The sequence below is a fragment of the Crocuta crocuta genome, unplaced genomic scaffold (genome assembly GCF_008692635.1).
Source record: "Crocuta crocuta isolate KB4526 unplaced genomic scaffold, BGI_CrCroc_1.0 scaffold125, whole genome shotgun sequence".
Taxonomy (NCBI): domain Eukaryota; kingdom Metazoa; phylum Chordata; class Mammalia; order Carnivora; family Hyaenidae; genus Crocuta; species Crocuta crocuta.
Genome location: NW_027531143.1, coordinates 1,546,045 through 1,559,576, shown reverse-complemented (window position 1 = coordinate 1,559,576; position 13,532 = coordinate 1,546,045). Strand labels below are relative to the sequence as shown.

General features: G+C 45.9%; 1 protein-coding gene across 2 annotated transcripts in view; it reads right to left on the bottom strand.

Moving 5' to 3' along the window:
* AK5 (adenylate kinase 5) overlaps positions 1-13,532 on the bottom strand; it is a 228,566-nt gene that overhangs the window by 8,303 nt on the left and 206,731 nt on the right. For both annotated transcript variants that reach the window (XM_077771136.1, XM_077771137.1), the window contains exon 13: positions 10,040-10,231. In XM_077771136.1, coding sequence (XP_077627262.1) covers positions 10,040-10,231 — 192 coding nt within the window. The remainder of the gene's footprint in view (positions 1-10,039; positions 10,232-13,532) is intronic.

Here is a 13,532-nt window from a genome sequence, read left to right as displayed (position 1 = left end):
GAAGCCCAGAGAAGGGACGGCCCTGGGCTGTCCAAACACGGAGGCTGCCACGTGACTGGAGCAACCACAGGGAAAGGAAATGAAGAAAGTGTATAGAAGAGCACAGGGTCTGGAGTTCTCTTCTGCCTGCTGTTCTGGGAGGCAGGATACCAACACGCAGTGAGCACAACTCATTTCAACAGGACCACAGGGGAGCAAAGCAGATTGCACCGAATCAAAAGCTCTTTGCGGGGAATCTAGTGCAGGCCCGACAGACAGGAAGGGCGGGGGTGGAGAGACTATTCAAGCAGAGTCATGAAGAATGAGATTCTTAAGTCTCTCAGAGACAGATGGAAGATTTATGCCTCATTTGTCAACTGAGAGGACAGAACCTTGGGGCTCCTTGAAGTCACCTGCCCCTTTGCGCACCTCTCTTTTTATTGGGCAGGCAGGCAGGAGGGAGGGCTGTCTCCAAACCCAGGCTGCTAGTGGCCAGAACTGGGGAGGTCCAGCCCGAAACCAGGGAGGCTTCGCACTCAGAACTGAGAAGCAAACTCAGCTGAGGAGGGGCATTGATAGAAGAGGCCAAGTAGCTGGGACCTGGGAAGTCTAGAATCTCTTCTGCATTCAAAAAACTCTTCTCAGGGCAACATGGAGACACAGGGAAGTGACAAACAAATGAGTTATGAAAAGACTGTGTTGGAGCGCCTCGGTGGCTCAGGTCATGATCTCGCGGTTCATGAGTTCGAGCCCCATGTCAGGCTCTGTGTTGACAGCTCAGAGCCTGGAGCCTGCTTTGGACTCTGTGTCTCCCTCTCTCTCTGCACCTCCCCTGCTCATGCTCTGTCTCTCTCTTTCTCTCAAAGCCAAACATTAAAAAAAAAAGACTGCATTATAGCCGCTCAAGAATCTCTCCTACTAGAAACAAAAGCCTGAATAAGGGTGTTCCGATTCATGCACAGTTGTTAGTCATAGACCAAACAACCAAACTAGAAACGAACTGGTTGAGTAACTTATAGGATATCCATGTCATAGAATATTACATGACTATTAAAAAGAAAACATCATTGTGGCATAGGTATTGGCTTCCATGAATTTCAGAGAAATGTGTACAGGATAGAATTTTCACTAAATCAGAACCTTCCAACATGGGTTGTGTGTTTATACAGAGCAGATTGGTCAGGGTGAGAGAACGAGAGTGAGAGAAGAGAATGTGTGTGAGAGAGAGACCGAAAGGAGGAGAGGAACAGCAGGATTGGGGACGGGAGGTAGATACACAATAAACTGTTCATGCTTGATTATTCAAGGGGAGCAAGGTTGGAGGGATTGAGGCATTGCTAAGTGTTTATATATATGCATATACACACATACACACATAGATACCTTTCCTCTTTGCTTATCATAGTAAGCACTTATTACTTTAGCAATTTAAAAAAATCCTTTGAAATAAGTCTAATCCTAGCCATGACATGAGCACATGACAGTTTTAACACAGCTGGGACCACTGAATCCCCTGCTAGTGCTTTTCTCTCCTCAGCCTGTTTGATGCTCAGAGAATCTGACGAGAAACCCCCTCTCGCATCCGGGACATGGGATCTGAGGAGCATCCCTTCCTCCAGACTCTGCCAGTTTCTCACTAACACACCCACGGAGCCCCAGGAAAAGGTGAATGGCTACAGGAATTCTGAAAACTTGGATTGCTACCCATTGCCAGTGGAACTAGGTTCCATGATCTGCCCCTGACTTCGAAACTGGCCAGCAAAGCAAGCATCTGCCCTTCTGCCATGCGGTCATGACTTTCAAAGGCAAGAGCTGTTCTCCCTAAGTCTCACCAGGACATCTTTTTCTAAATCTAATTTAAGATTGTATTACCAAAAGAACAACTAAAGAGAGAGGGGGGCACACATCCCAAACCAGAAGGACTGATCCTTGCGCGGCGGGAGGGGGAGCCGGAAGAGGCATGGGAGCAAGTGCATCTCGGGGTGGCAGACGGCGCTGCTCAGCGCGCCTCGGCCCCCAAATCCCACATTCGCGGTGAGCCTCCCTGACGTCCCCCGCGTGTGCAGGAGGTCCAGCAGGAGCAGTGCTCAAGCGCACATAAAGTGAGGCTGACAATCACCTGCACATCCCGTGGGCCATGAGATCCCCTGGAATTGCAGGACTTAGCAAATGATAGTTTCCAAAGACGGTTGCAACAATATCTCCCACTCCACATACCCTTCTGAACAGAACCTTGCTACTCACTCATCAAGAGATGAACTATAATCTCCTTCCCCTTGAACCTGGGCTGGCCTTAGGGACATTCTTAAAACCAGGAGAATGCAGTAGAAGTGAGGCTGTGTGATCTCCTTGGCATGGCCAGAAGAAGCCTTACAGTTCCTGCGTTGGCCTTTGGGAACGTTCTGGAGGCTTCCACTGGGGCACTGCCTTTGGAACCCAGGAGCAATGCCCTGAGAAGTGCAAGCCATTCTGGAAAGGTCACGTGCAGGTGCTCTGGTTAGACCGTTCCAGCAAAGCCAGCCCAGTTCAGGCAACAGACATGTGAATGAGGTACCGTCTTTGAGGTGGACCCAGCAGCCCTCTCCAGGGGAGCCACCAGTTTGAGTCATCCCGGCTGAGCCCCAAATGCCATGGAGCCAAGAAGTACAATCCTTCTGTGCTTTCCCCAAATTCCTGAAGCACAGAACTACCAAGTAACGGCTGTTGGTTGTTTCACAGCGATAGATAATCAGAATATAGAGGATATGTAAACTTAAGAGAAACAAACTGAGGTTTGTGGGGGAAATGAAGAAAACAATAGAAACAGGCAAAGGGCACACTATTCCAGAGACTCAGAAGGAAAGAAGATCTCTGATAATCATATAATATAGAAACTAGAAAAATTTTAAATACAATTTTTTGAATACTCAACAATAAATATTGAGTACTTTTTTTCCCATGTGCCAGACATTATGCTACACTTTGGGGGTAAAGCTGTGAAAAAGACATACCTGATTCTTCCCACTACAGAATTTCCTTTCCATTGGTCACCACAGACATGTAAAGTAGTTATAATGAAGCATGATAAATACAAAGATGGAGAAAGAAACAGTACTATAGAAACACACAGGAGGGAAAGTTAATGGATATTATTGCTAGTTCAAACCATATGCAGGAAGGCACGGCTGTTATGAAGTAAGAGCAGATAGTCATGAAATGAGAACAGGCTTGGTTGAAAGGCAACAGTAGGAGAAGAAAAGAACGGGCTGGGTCAAGCAGAAAACATACGTGAGAATTAAGATCAGTGTTGGTAGCTACAGAGCAGGAACAATAGTGTGAAAAGCTGAACCGGAACGGTGGAAGACACAGTTGGGATTTTTTTCCTAGAAAGTCAAGAGCACAAAAATGAAACTGACAAGACGGGGTCATAGGTTGAGAACTGTGCTCTCCAATGCTGAAACCACGGCCATGTGTTGCTCTTGAGCACTTGAGGTGTGGCTACTCTAACTGAGCTATGCTGTCGTGTAAAATACACACCAGATTTCAAAGACTTGATAACATCACCATCACCCATTTCTTTTTCCTGTTTAAAAAAATTTTTTTTAACATTTAATCATTCTTGAGAGATAGAGACAGAACATGAGCTGGGGAGGGGCAGAGAGAGAGGGAGACACAGAATCTGAAGCAGGGTCCAGGTTCTGAGCTGTCAGCACAGAGCCTGACACTGGGGTCAAAACCGCGGACTGAGAGATCATAACCTGAGCCGAAGTCGGACACTTAACCAACTGAGCCACCCAGGCGCCCCTCTTTTTTAGTGTTTAAAATGTGGCTACTAGTAAATTTAAAATTGTATACATGCGTCACATTATATTTCTCTAGGACAGAGCTAATATAGAAGGAACAGAGTGAGATCTAAGAATTTTACATTTTTGAGGAAATTTGAGAAGAAAAAAGGAATAGGAATAGGGTACATAAAAACAATCAGAGAATAATTACCCCAAACTCTCAAGTTGACAAAAGATGTCTATGCCAGTGAGAATCAGTGAAGAGACTGATTATCTGGGCACATTTGAATGACATGGAAAAATTGAAAAAAAAATCTTTAAAAATACCAGCTGAAAAAAGTTGACTACCGAATTTGTCTATGCCTTTTCCTCCATAACACTAAATGCCTGAAAATAGTGGAGCATGTTTTCTGCATTTTGACCTAAGTTTTATATTCAGTGAAACTGATATGTGTGTATAAAGCCACTATAGCAACATTCTCAGATATTCACAGAACAACTGAACTAAAAACTAGTCTGAGTTATTTTAGCCAACTGAAGGAAGAATCAAAATGAAGAACTCAAGGAGTGCCTGAGTGGCTCAGTCAGTTAAGCGTCTGATTCTTACTCTTGATCTCAGCTCAGGTCACCATCTCTCAGTTTGTGGGATCGAACCCGGAGCCAGGCTCTGTGCTGAAAGCGCGGAGCCAGCTTGGGATTTTCTCCGTCCCTTGCTCTCTCTCTGTCAGCCCCTCCCCCGCTCACACGCATTCTCTCCCTCTCTCTCAAAATAAAGAAACTTTAAGGAAAATTTAAGAACTCAAGTATAGAGAATTCAAAATATAAAAGTAATTTTGGGTTTTCCTTTACTTGTGTTAGACTCCACAGTTAGGGATCCAGGCCTTAAGGGTTCTCAAGGGGTGAAGTCTGACCTTACAGTGCCTTCTGCCTCCACTCCTTTCATGGTAGTGCCAGTGGCTGCGTTTCTCATTCTTTCTCTCTCGGGTCATAGGAAGTCCCCTCCTAGGTTGGATGACTACCCAGAACAACAAGGGGTGTTGCTCTATTCCAGGACTTACTAAAAATGGCTACACTCTTCATGAAGTCTGGACACTGCAGCAGAAGAATTGCCCAACCAAAAACTTACTTTCTTCTCTACAAAAGCAGAGAGAGTTGCCAAGGAACTTGGTTTCCTGCATCTGTAAAATGCATGTTTAATGAGTCATTGGCCTCTTTTTTTTTAAGTTTACTTATTTTGAGAGAGAAAGAGAGAGAGGGGTGCAGACCAGTGAGAGAGGGAGAGAGAATCCCAAGCAGGCTCCTGGCTGTCAGTGTGGAGCCTGATGAAGGGCTCGGTCCCGTGAATGGTGAGATCATGACCCAAGCAGAGATTAAGAGTCAGACGTTTAACTGACCGAACCACACAGGCATCCCTCCTTTTGTTTTCTGTTTTGTTTTTTTTTAAATTAAGACTAATAAACAGCCCCAGGGACAGTTATCATCTGTTATCAAGCCCTCTTCAGCTATGGCCTGGGGTGTTTCTGGGCTGATTATATCATGAACAAAAAGTACAGACCAAGTGGAGAAAACCAAATGTAAGAAAATATATCAAAATGTTCCTTAGTGGTTATCTTTGGATGGAAGAATTCTTATCTTTAGGCTCTTAGATTTAAAGTGTATTTCTTTTTTAAAAGTAGCTGTCACTTTTATAGTTAGCAAAAAGAGAAGTTTGAAGTATCGGTTTATACAATTCTGTATATGTCACTGGAGGTGGCTATTTCTGGGGTTTCTCCCAGCTCACAAGCCCTTCTCTTCTGGGAATTCCTTATCCCCCTCCCAGCTCCCAGGGGAGCGTTTCAGGCAGCCATGTGTATACATATGGGTCAGGTTTTAACTCAAATGCTACCTCCTCAGAGACTTTCCCAACACACGCACCTGAAATACCCACCCCCAACAACTCACTCTGTTTTGTTTTATGCATAGAGATGACCCTATTAGCAATTCTTATGCTTTCTTATGTGCCATTTTTGCCTTTTCCGTGAGGGGTTTATCTTGGTTATTGCTGTCTCCAGCACCGAACCATGTTGTGTGCACTCAACAAAAGATCGCAGAACAAGTGAAAAAGTCCCCCGTGACCGCACCTGCCTGGCCAGAGAGGGGCAAGGAGAGGCTGTGAGCAAAGCAAGGCCAGTCACAGCATTTCTGCCTGGAATTTGGAGCTGCTGTGCTGGCAGGTGGACGGGGAGCTTGCAGGCTGGCCGTATGCTGGCTTCTGGGCCAGAGAAAGGAAAAGAAGATGAGAGAAGAAGGCATGTGTGAAAAGCAGGAGACACCTCGTCCACGGCCTTCTGCGGCCACTGTGTTGTGGCAGGGGACTGCATAACTTACCATCACGTTTTGTATTTCAGGTCAGGCTGGAGTTGATGCCCCTTATCTGCAACCAAGGAGCCCTAATGGGTAGATCTACGGTTACAATCATGTTTTAAAAATTCAATGCAATAAGATTTGGAAGAAATACTTCAGAATGTTTGCCTCTGAGTCATGGCTCTACCTAGTTTTTATATTTTCTAGAATAAGTCTGTGTTACTTTTATGATTAGAAAATAATATAGGGGCGTCTGGGTGGCTCAGTTGGTTGAGCGTCCGACTCGTGATTTCAGCTCAGGTAGTGATCCCAGGGTTATGGAATTGAGCCCCAAATTGGGCTCTGGCTGAGCATGGAGTCTGCTTAAGATTCTCTCTCTCTCTCTCTCTCTCTCTCTGTCTCTCCCTTTGCCCTTCTCCCTGCCTTATGTGCATGCTCTCCCTTTCAAATGAAAAAAAAACAACCCAAAATATGTTATTTTCTTATATAGAAATAACATAGGGTGACAGACCTAGAGGATTCCAGGAGACCCTAATCTGTCCCTCCATCTTAGTTTAGGATGAGGCAGGGAGAGGTTACACAGTGAAATCACCCAAATTCACAAGGCTCCTTCACACCACGCATCAGGCCTCCTAAGGCCCAGGACAGTATTTTCTCCACCAAAGGTCTTTGGCCAGTTGCTATGCTTTTTACCCTAAATTGCTACATTTCAGCCTTTCTCCCTTTCTCCCTTTCTCTCTTTTCTTCCTCCCTTCCTTCCTTCCTCCCTCCCTGCCTCCCTCCCTTCCTTTTCAAAAAAAAGAAATCCTCTCACTCCTTTTCCTTTTAGGGGTTAACTCTAGTGAGTAGGGTGTGGCTATCCCACTGCCGTGTTGGGACAGTTTCTGTGGCCACTGTCCAGACTGGGTAGGAAAACAGTGCCACGGTTGATTGATGATGTCTGCCCCGAGCTCAGGGGGGAAGAGAGGGGATGAAGAAAAGTTCTGTTCCAGCTCTTCCTTAGTTGCAGAGCAAAGCTGCCTTTATGAGAGAGAGAAAACACTTGGGAACTCAGGGGGTCCATCTGCATCGCATATGCCTCTATCCTGTGGCTTATGCTCTAAGGAGTTCTAGCTGTATTGTATGATGACGGCATAATAAAGGCATAAAGAGTAAGGCAGTGGCTGTGTAAATTCCCCTTTGCTTTTTTGTTACCTTTGTTTGAAATTGCATCACACTTTTTTCAGCTAGCTGGCGGCCAAAAGGGCTGACCGTTGTTAACTGGGTAACTGGGCAACACTGAGGCCTGAAGGAAGTGCAGGTGGGTCTATTTCTGGGCTGGCCCATGATGTGTCTCTAATTCCTAAGTAAATCTCACTGAACTTGCATCTTGCTTGTCTCGCTTGCATCTTGGAAGTGCATTCACCACCCCTACCTAATAATTTTAAGAAAACTCCTTAAATGATCCAAGAGCCCACCTGGATGGTACACGGCCCTGCCTTGGGCTCAATAAACCAAGGAGATGGGGAGGAGGTGCTAACAACCCGAAGAGCATCAAACTGTCAGCTAGAATCCAGGGGGAGATCAAGCTGTTGCAGGAAGACGGGGCAGGAGCCCAGAGGCCAGAGAGCACAAAGGGACACGGAGGCTTTCGTCTTCCCCAAACCTGTGACCTTCCCCTGCTTCTCCTCCAGTCCCCACTTCCCCAGCCCCGCGGGAGGGGCGCCCACAAACAAGTCTCACTTCCCTGGCGCCCAGTACCCTCGCTGCCTCCAGGCAAGTTTGGGAAGGGAGCAACGTGGTTCATCCAATCAGGCAGAGGCAGAGGCACGAAGCACTTCCTCTGAGAGGCCCCCTGGGAGTCCTGCGGGCTGGAGCCACACTGCTCTGGAGTCAGTCTTAAATATTTGCTAAGCAGATCATAAATGTCACCTCACCACAGACCCAGCTGCCAGCATCTCCGAAACGCAAGGAAAGCTGATGAGAAGAGTCCAGTGGAACTGGAAACTTCATTTTCCACTAACTCAGATATTTCTGGGGAGGATTCCAGGACTCAGGTTTATCTGAGACCTCAGTCCTGTGTCCATGCCCCAATCATTGGTGACTGCAGAATTTAGGTTGGAATGATGCACGAGGGGGAGGAAAGGGATTTCCTGATTCTGCAAGTGGTTAAGCTCTCAATTACTTAGGGATTTTTTTCACCTCTACACATTGAAAGTAGAAGAAATTCTCTTCTATCTGGATAATTTTCTTATGTGTTCCAGGCTGCACAAAGGGTGGAAATCACTAATCTTATAAAGGCTTTTGCAACACTGAATTCTTAAGACCCTGCTCTTACATAATGTACCTTTTTTTTTTTTTTGCTTGTTTTTTAATGTTAGTTTTCTGTTTGTTGGTTTGTTTTTATGTGGCAACCAGAGGTTACACAAAGCAGGGCGGATAGGTTTCATCTTGCAGATTAAGTCTTATTTACTGTGCTAACAAACATTCAGAGGCCACATCTGGGTTAGCAGTGTCTGCCTTGGCTGGGGAAGCTGGGGATGGCAGTTCTCATGCCACGTACTTGACATCCCTGCGGTAAATCAAGGGGCACCTTTCAGACTTCTAAGTTCCTGGGATTCTGGAAAATGGACCATTAACAGGTTTAGAAGATAAGAATTCATTATCAATGATTTCTGCCAAGGAATTGATGTAGCTGCCTCAGAGACAAATGTGTTCTTTACTGACTGATGTCTCTTTTAACATCCTGTGAATAGCAGAAAGTAGGTGTTCCCTTTCTCTCTTGTGCTTTGGGTCCCAGCCTCCCAGTCTCCTGGCCTTACATTCTCAGGATCCGTTCTCCACAAGGCTGATGGACCAAGTGCTCTGTCTCAACCCCTGATGGTGTCTGCCCCTCTCCCATCAATGATGGGACAGTTACTTGCATCTACATGAGGTTCATCTTGATCTGGTCCATGCTTTCCTCTCCATCTCCATCTTTTGTCCCTCCTTTCCTTGGCGCTTTGTGACACAGCCAAGCTGAGTTCCTTATTCCTCCTGACCTTTTTCACTTGGGGCTCCTTCTGTGTAGGATGCCCTGCTCCTCTCACATCACCCCCTCTTCAAGGCCTAGCGTAGCTCTCCAGTGACCTTCCTTGATGCCTTTCCTGTCCCTTTAGACTGGTTTCAAGGGTGCCTGGAACTCACTATGTGCTCACTTTGACCATATATTGTGATCAGAGCTTTGTCTATCTCCTCCATGAAAACCTGAAGCTCTAGGAGGCTAGAACTGCATCCGTTATCCATATCCAAACCCATAGGGCAATGAATGGCCCACACAAGGGCTTCAGACACGTTTTTTAGATGAGCGGATGAAGGGGGACTGGGCAGATTTCCCAAATTTATGAAATCAATGGTGATTCACCAGGGACTATCATCAGTGATCATTAGGTCAACACTATCCATACTTCCCCACTGTATCTTTACTGTTGTCCCGAACCACCTGCTCTCCTGGCCCCCATATGCTGCTTTTCTCAGTAACAGTTACTGCAGGAATTCCACGTGCCACTTATGAACTGGGTAAAAATCTTGAAATTCAAAGTCATTGAATCTTAAAACCAGAAGAGACCTTTTGGGCCATCTGTTCAGCTGAGGTCTAGAAGGCAGAACTTATGCTTCATCCACGCCTCCCTCTTTCCCTTGCTCCCTACTGGGAAAAGAAGTCATTCTTAGCAAATCTAATGGCATCTGTGAGAACTGTATGACCAACTTTTTATGGTCTGTATTATGACAGATAGTTAACTTTGATCTTTACAAAGGTGAAGAGAGTAAGGGACCCATATTTTGGCTCAAATGATGCAGCTGTCTGCAGCTCTAATTCCCAGATCCCTTGACCAAAATTTATCATTTGTGTTTCTTTTCCTGAAAAAAGAAAAAAGAAAAAAAGGGGGGGGTGTAACTAGCTCATTTTGGAGGAGGGAAGTAAAATGTTTCACCTTATGGAGCTGTGTCTTCATCTCATAGTAGGCAATCACAGGGATGGATGCACGGTAGTAGGTTTCAAGGCGCTTGGCGATGGTGGCAGTGTTATCTTCCACCCGAGGGCTGCTCTGGTTTCTCTGGAGCAGGCGGTTGGTCATGGTGTCTGCTGAGCAGTCCATACAGATCACCAGGTGCGGGTCTCCAATCTGGGGGTGAGGGAGCACAGTACGGTCAGAAATTCCACTCTGTGATGTTCTAGAAAGGCCTGAGGCCCTTATTTCTTTCCTTTCCTGGTCTACTGGTTCCTCTCAAGGTCCCATAACTACAATGGGGCAGGGCTGGGACTGGACTTCATGGCTCCTCTTTTCCAGGTTGGTGGCTTTCCACATGGTGCCTTAGAGTTGTCCCTTTCCTTAGCTTTTGTCACCTCATAAAATGTAGGGATCATATAGAATGCTACCCAATGCAGTTGTAGTCTGTCTCCACACTAGGGGGCATATGTCTGTGTACGTGCATGTGTGTTTCCTCCCGGAAGCCTTCTCTGACCTACTGAGGCAGAGCTAATCACTTCTTCCTTTGTACCCCATTCTACCTTATGCAACCACTAGGAGCACGGTGTGACTGTGTCTGTTTTATGTGGGGTCAGTAGAACATGATGGTTGTATACACAAAGGTTGGAATCGGGCTGCTAGGGTCAAATCCTCGTGTGGCAACTTTTCTCTAAGGTGGTCTTCATCAATTCTTTCCCTTGATGTGCTTTGAGCTCTTCCCCCACAGAGACATTGAGCCCACAACTCTATTTCCTTGACTCTGAGCTGACCTGTAACCATTTGGACCAACAGAATACAATGGAAATGATATCATATGCTTTTAGAAACAAGATCATAAGAAATTTTGCAGTTCTTGCCTGGTTGACTGTCATCTAAGATGTCCAACTATTCTGATTGCTAAGCCACGAGGAAGCCCAAACCAGCCACGTGGAGAGGCCTTGTGAACAGAGATACCCAGCCAACTCTAGACTGTTTTAGACATCCCAGCCCTGGCTCTAGGTATGTATACCTGGCCTTAGCCATCATCTGACTGTATAAAGTCAACTATATAAAGGGCTTCAAGTGAGAACCAGCCAGTCACACCCGTCGAACCCCAGAACCCTCTTAGAGAAAAATAACAGATTGAATTTTAAGCTACGACTTCATTAACCAGAAGTATCACTCAACTTCTCTGCACCCCACTTTTCTTCATTTGTACAATGAGGATGATCACGGAATTGCTGTGAGGATTAAATAAAATTAAATAATATAAGCATGTTGCTTGGCACATGGTACTCTTCTAAGTATTAGCTATGATGTTTATTTCTCCCATGAGGCTACAATCTTTGTGCAGGGTTAGCAGGTGCTTGACTCCTGGTCCCAAGTCTTGTATATAGTAGGGAGGTGATGAAGAAATGTTTTAGTGAGTGAGTGATGATGATATGATCAGCAGCACCAATCTCCCAATCTCCCTATCCTTCTCTTAAATGTTCTTTGTCTCCCGATATCTCTGTGTCTATGTTGCCTCCACAACCAACCCCAGCCTTGGATCAAAAGACACTTGCTCCCTCTCTTGATCTTGTAGTGGTTGGATTGTGAGTAAACAGAGGTTTGATCCTCTCCCCCCAACCCCCCACTTTGGGAAGTGCCTGGGATGGACAGGAACAAAGGGTAGAGGAGGACTTTTAGGCAACACAGAACAGTAAGTTGCTAATAAGTGTTGATCAAACATTTATCTACCCTTTACAGGATGCCCTTTACAATATAAGGTAAAAAAAATTCTCCAAAATCTAGAAGAGTGAAATAAATCAGTGGAATATGTCATGCAACTTTTCTGCCTGTATTAATTGGAAAACAAAAATGAGCACTTGAGCAGCGTGAAAGGCTGGGTCTAGAAGAAAATGACTTGTGTCTACCAGCAGAGGGCGAGCTTGAGGAGGCAGCCTAGGGTTCAGTTAGAGTGTGGCTCCCTGGAGCAGCTTCTGGTTGGGTCTGCCAGAGAGGACGAGGTGATTTTTCTAATTGTGGGCATTTTCAGGTCACTCTTGATGACAGAAAAGATAATTCAGGGACACATTCAGGTACAAACAGAGACAATGTGTATCTGAGCAGGATCTGGCAGTAATTGACCCTCTGGACCCAAATCAGTACAGAACTGAGAGGTACTTTTGTTCTCCACATGGATTCTCAGAGTGTGGTTCACAGACCAGCGGCACAGGCATCATTTGGGAGCATGTTAGAAAGGTGGTTGCAGGCACAATCCCTGACCAACTGAATCAGTCTCGCATTTTAAGAAAATCGCCAGGTGATTCTTCACAAAATAATAGTCCCGGAAGCTGCTCTCCCAAGCGATTTCCTCATGCCAAGACAATTCGCTGGACCCTACCTTCCTTCTCTGCTTCCATCCCACATTAAAAAAATTTTTTTGAATGTTTTATTTTTGAGAGAGAGAGAGAGACAGAGAGCACAAGTGGGGGAGGGGCAGAGAGAGAGAAAAAGAGAGAGAGATACACACACAGAATCTGAAGCAGGCTCCAGGCTCCAAGCTGTCAGCACAGAGTCCAATGCGGGGCTCGAACCCACAAAATGCAAGATCATGACCTGAGCTGATGTCGGACGCTTAACTCACTGAACCTTCTAGGCACCCCTCTGTTCTCATTCTGCATAAAATGTATCGAGCAAGCCATTCCATTTGAAAGTGGCCTGTACCACTAATGTTTTTAGTACCTAAAATTTTCTGGAATGTTTGCATGAAATACCATTTAATTATTTTTCAAAACACTTTAATATATCTGTCTATATCCTTAGTCCTCTGGAGTAGCTTTCTGTGTCCCACCTGTGCCTTTTATTCACTAGACTGTGGGTAGCCTTTACCACCACGTGAATGGAAGAGCACTCTCCTCTTGTCTGAGTGAATCACAGAGCCTTGGGGACAACTCTCTGCCCCCAACATCACCCTGTTGATATTCCTGGAATTCTGCCACAGCAACATCGGGTTCTTTATAGCCTTTGGGTATTCAGGACATCACTTACAAGTGTCTTGTAAGGACAGTTGGCAGACAGCAAGCAAACAACATTTCAGTAGCAAAGGCCTTTAGGTCCAGCCATCCCTTAAGCCCTCTGCAGGGAGGTATTATCTCTCCTCTAAGTAAGAGGAAATGGAGGCTCACACAGGTTAACTTGCCCAAGGCCACTGAGGACTAGTTACTGACAGTCTTGAGCCAGCTGTGTGTGACTCCAAAGCCTGGCGATTTTACCTTAGAGGGCTTCACATTCAGAATGGGGCTCAGGCCAGATGCCTGGTGGGCCAAATGGGGCCAGGAGAGGAGGGCCAGACAGTGGGAAAGGAAGTAGGTGGTGTCAAAGGCCATTTTATGTTGCGGAAACTGGCTCTCAGCTGCCTCTTGGGTACTAGCTGGGATGAGCACTCATCCCAGCTGAGAGCAGCCACCTGTAGGAGCAGGGCAGCTTCAGCTGA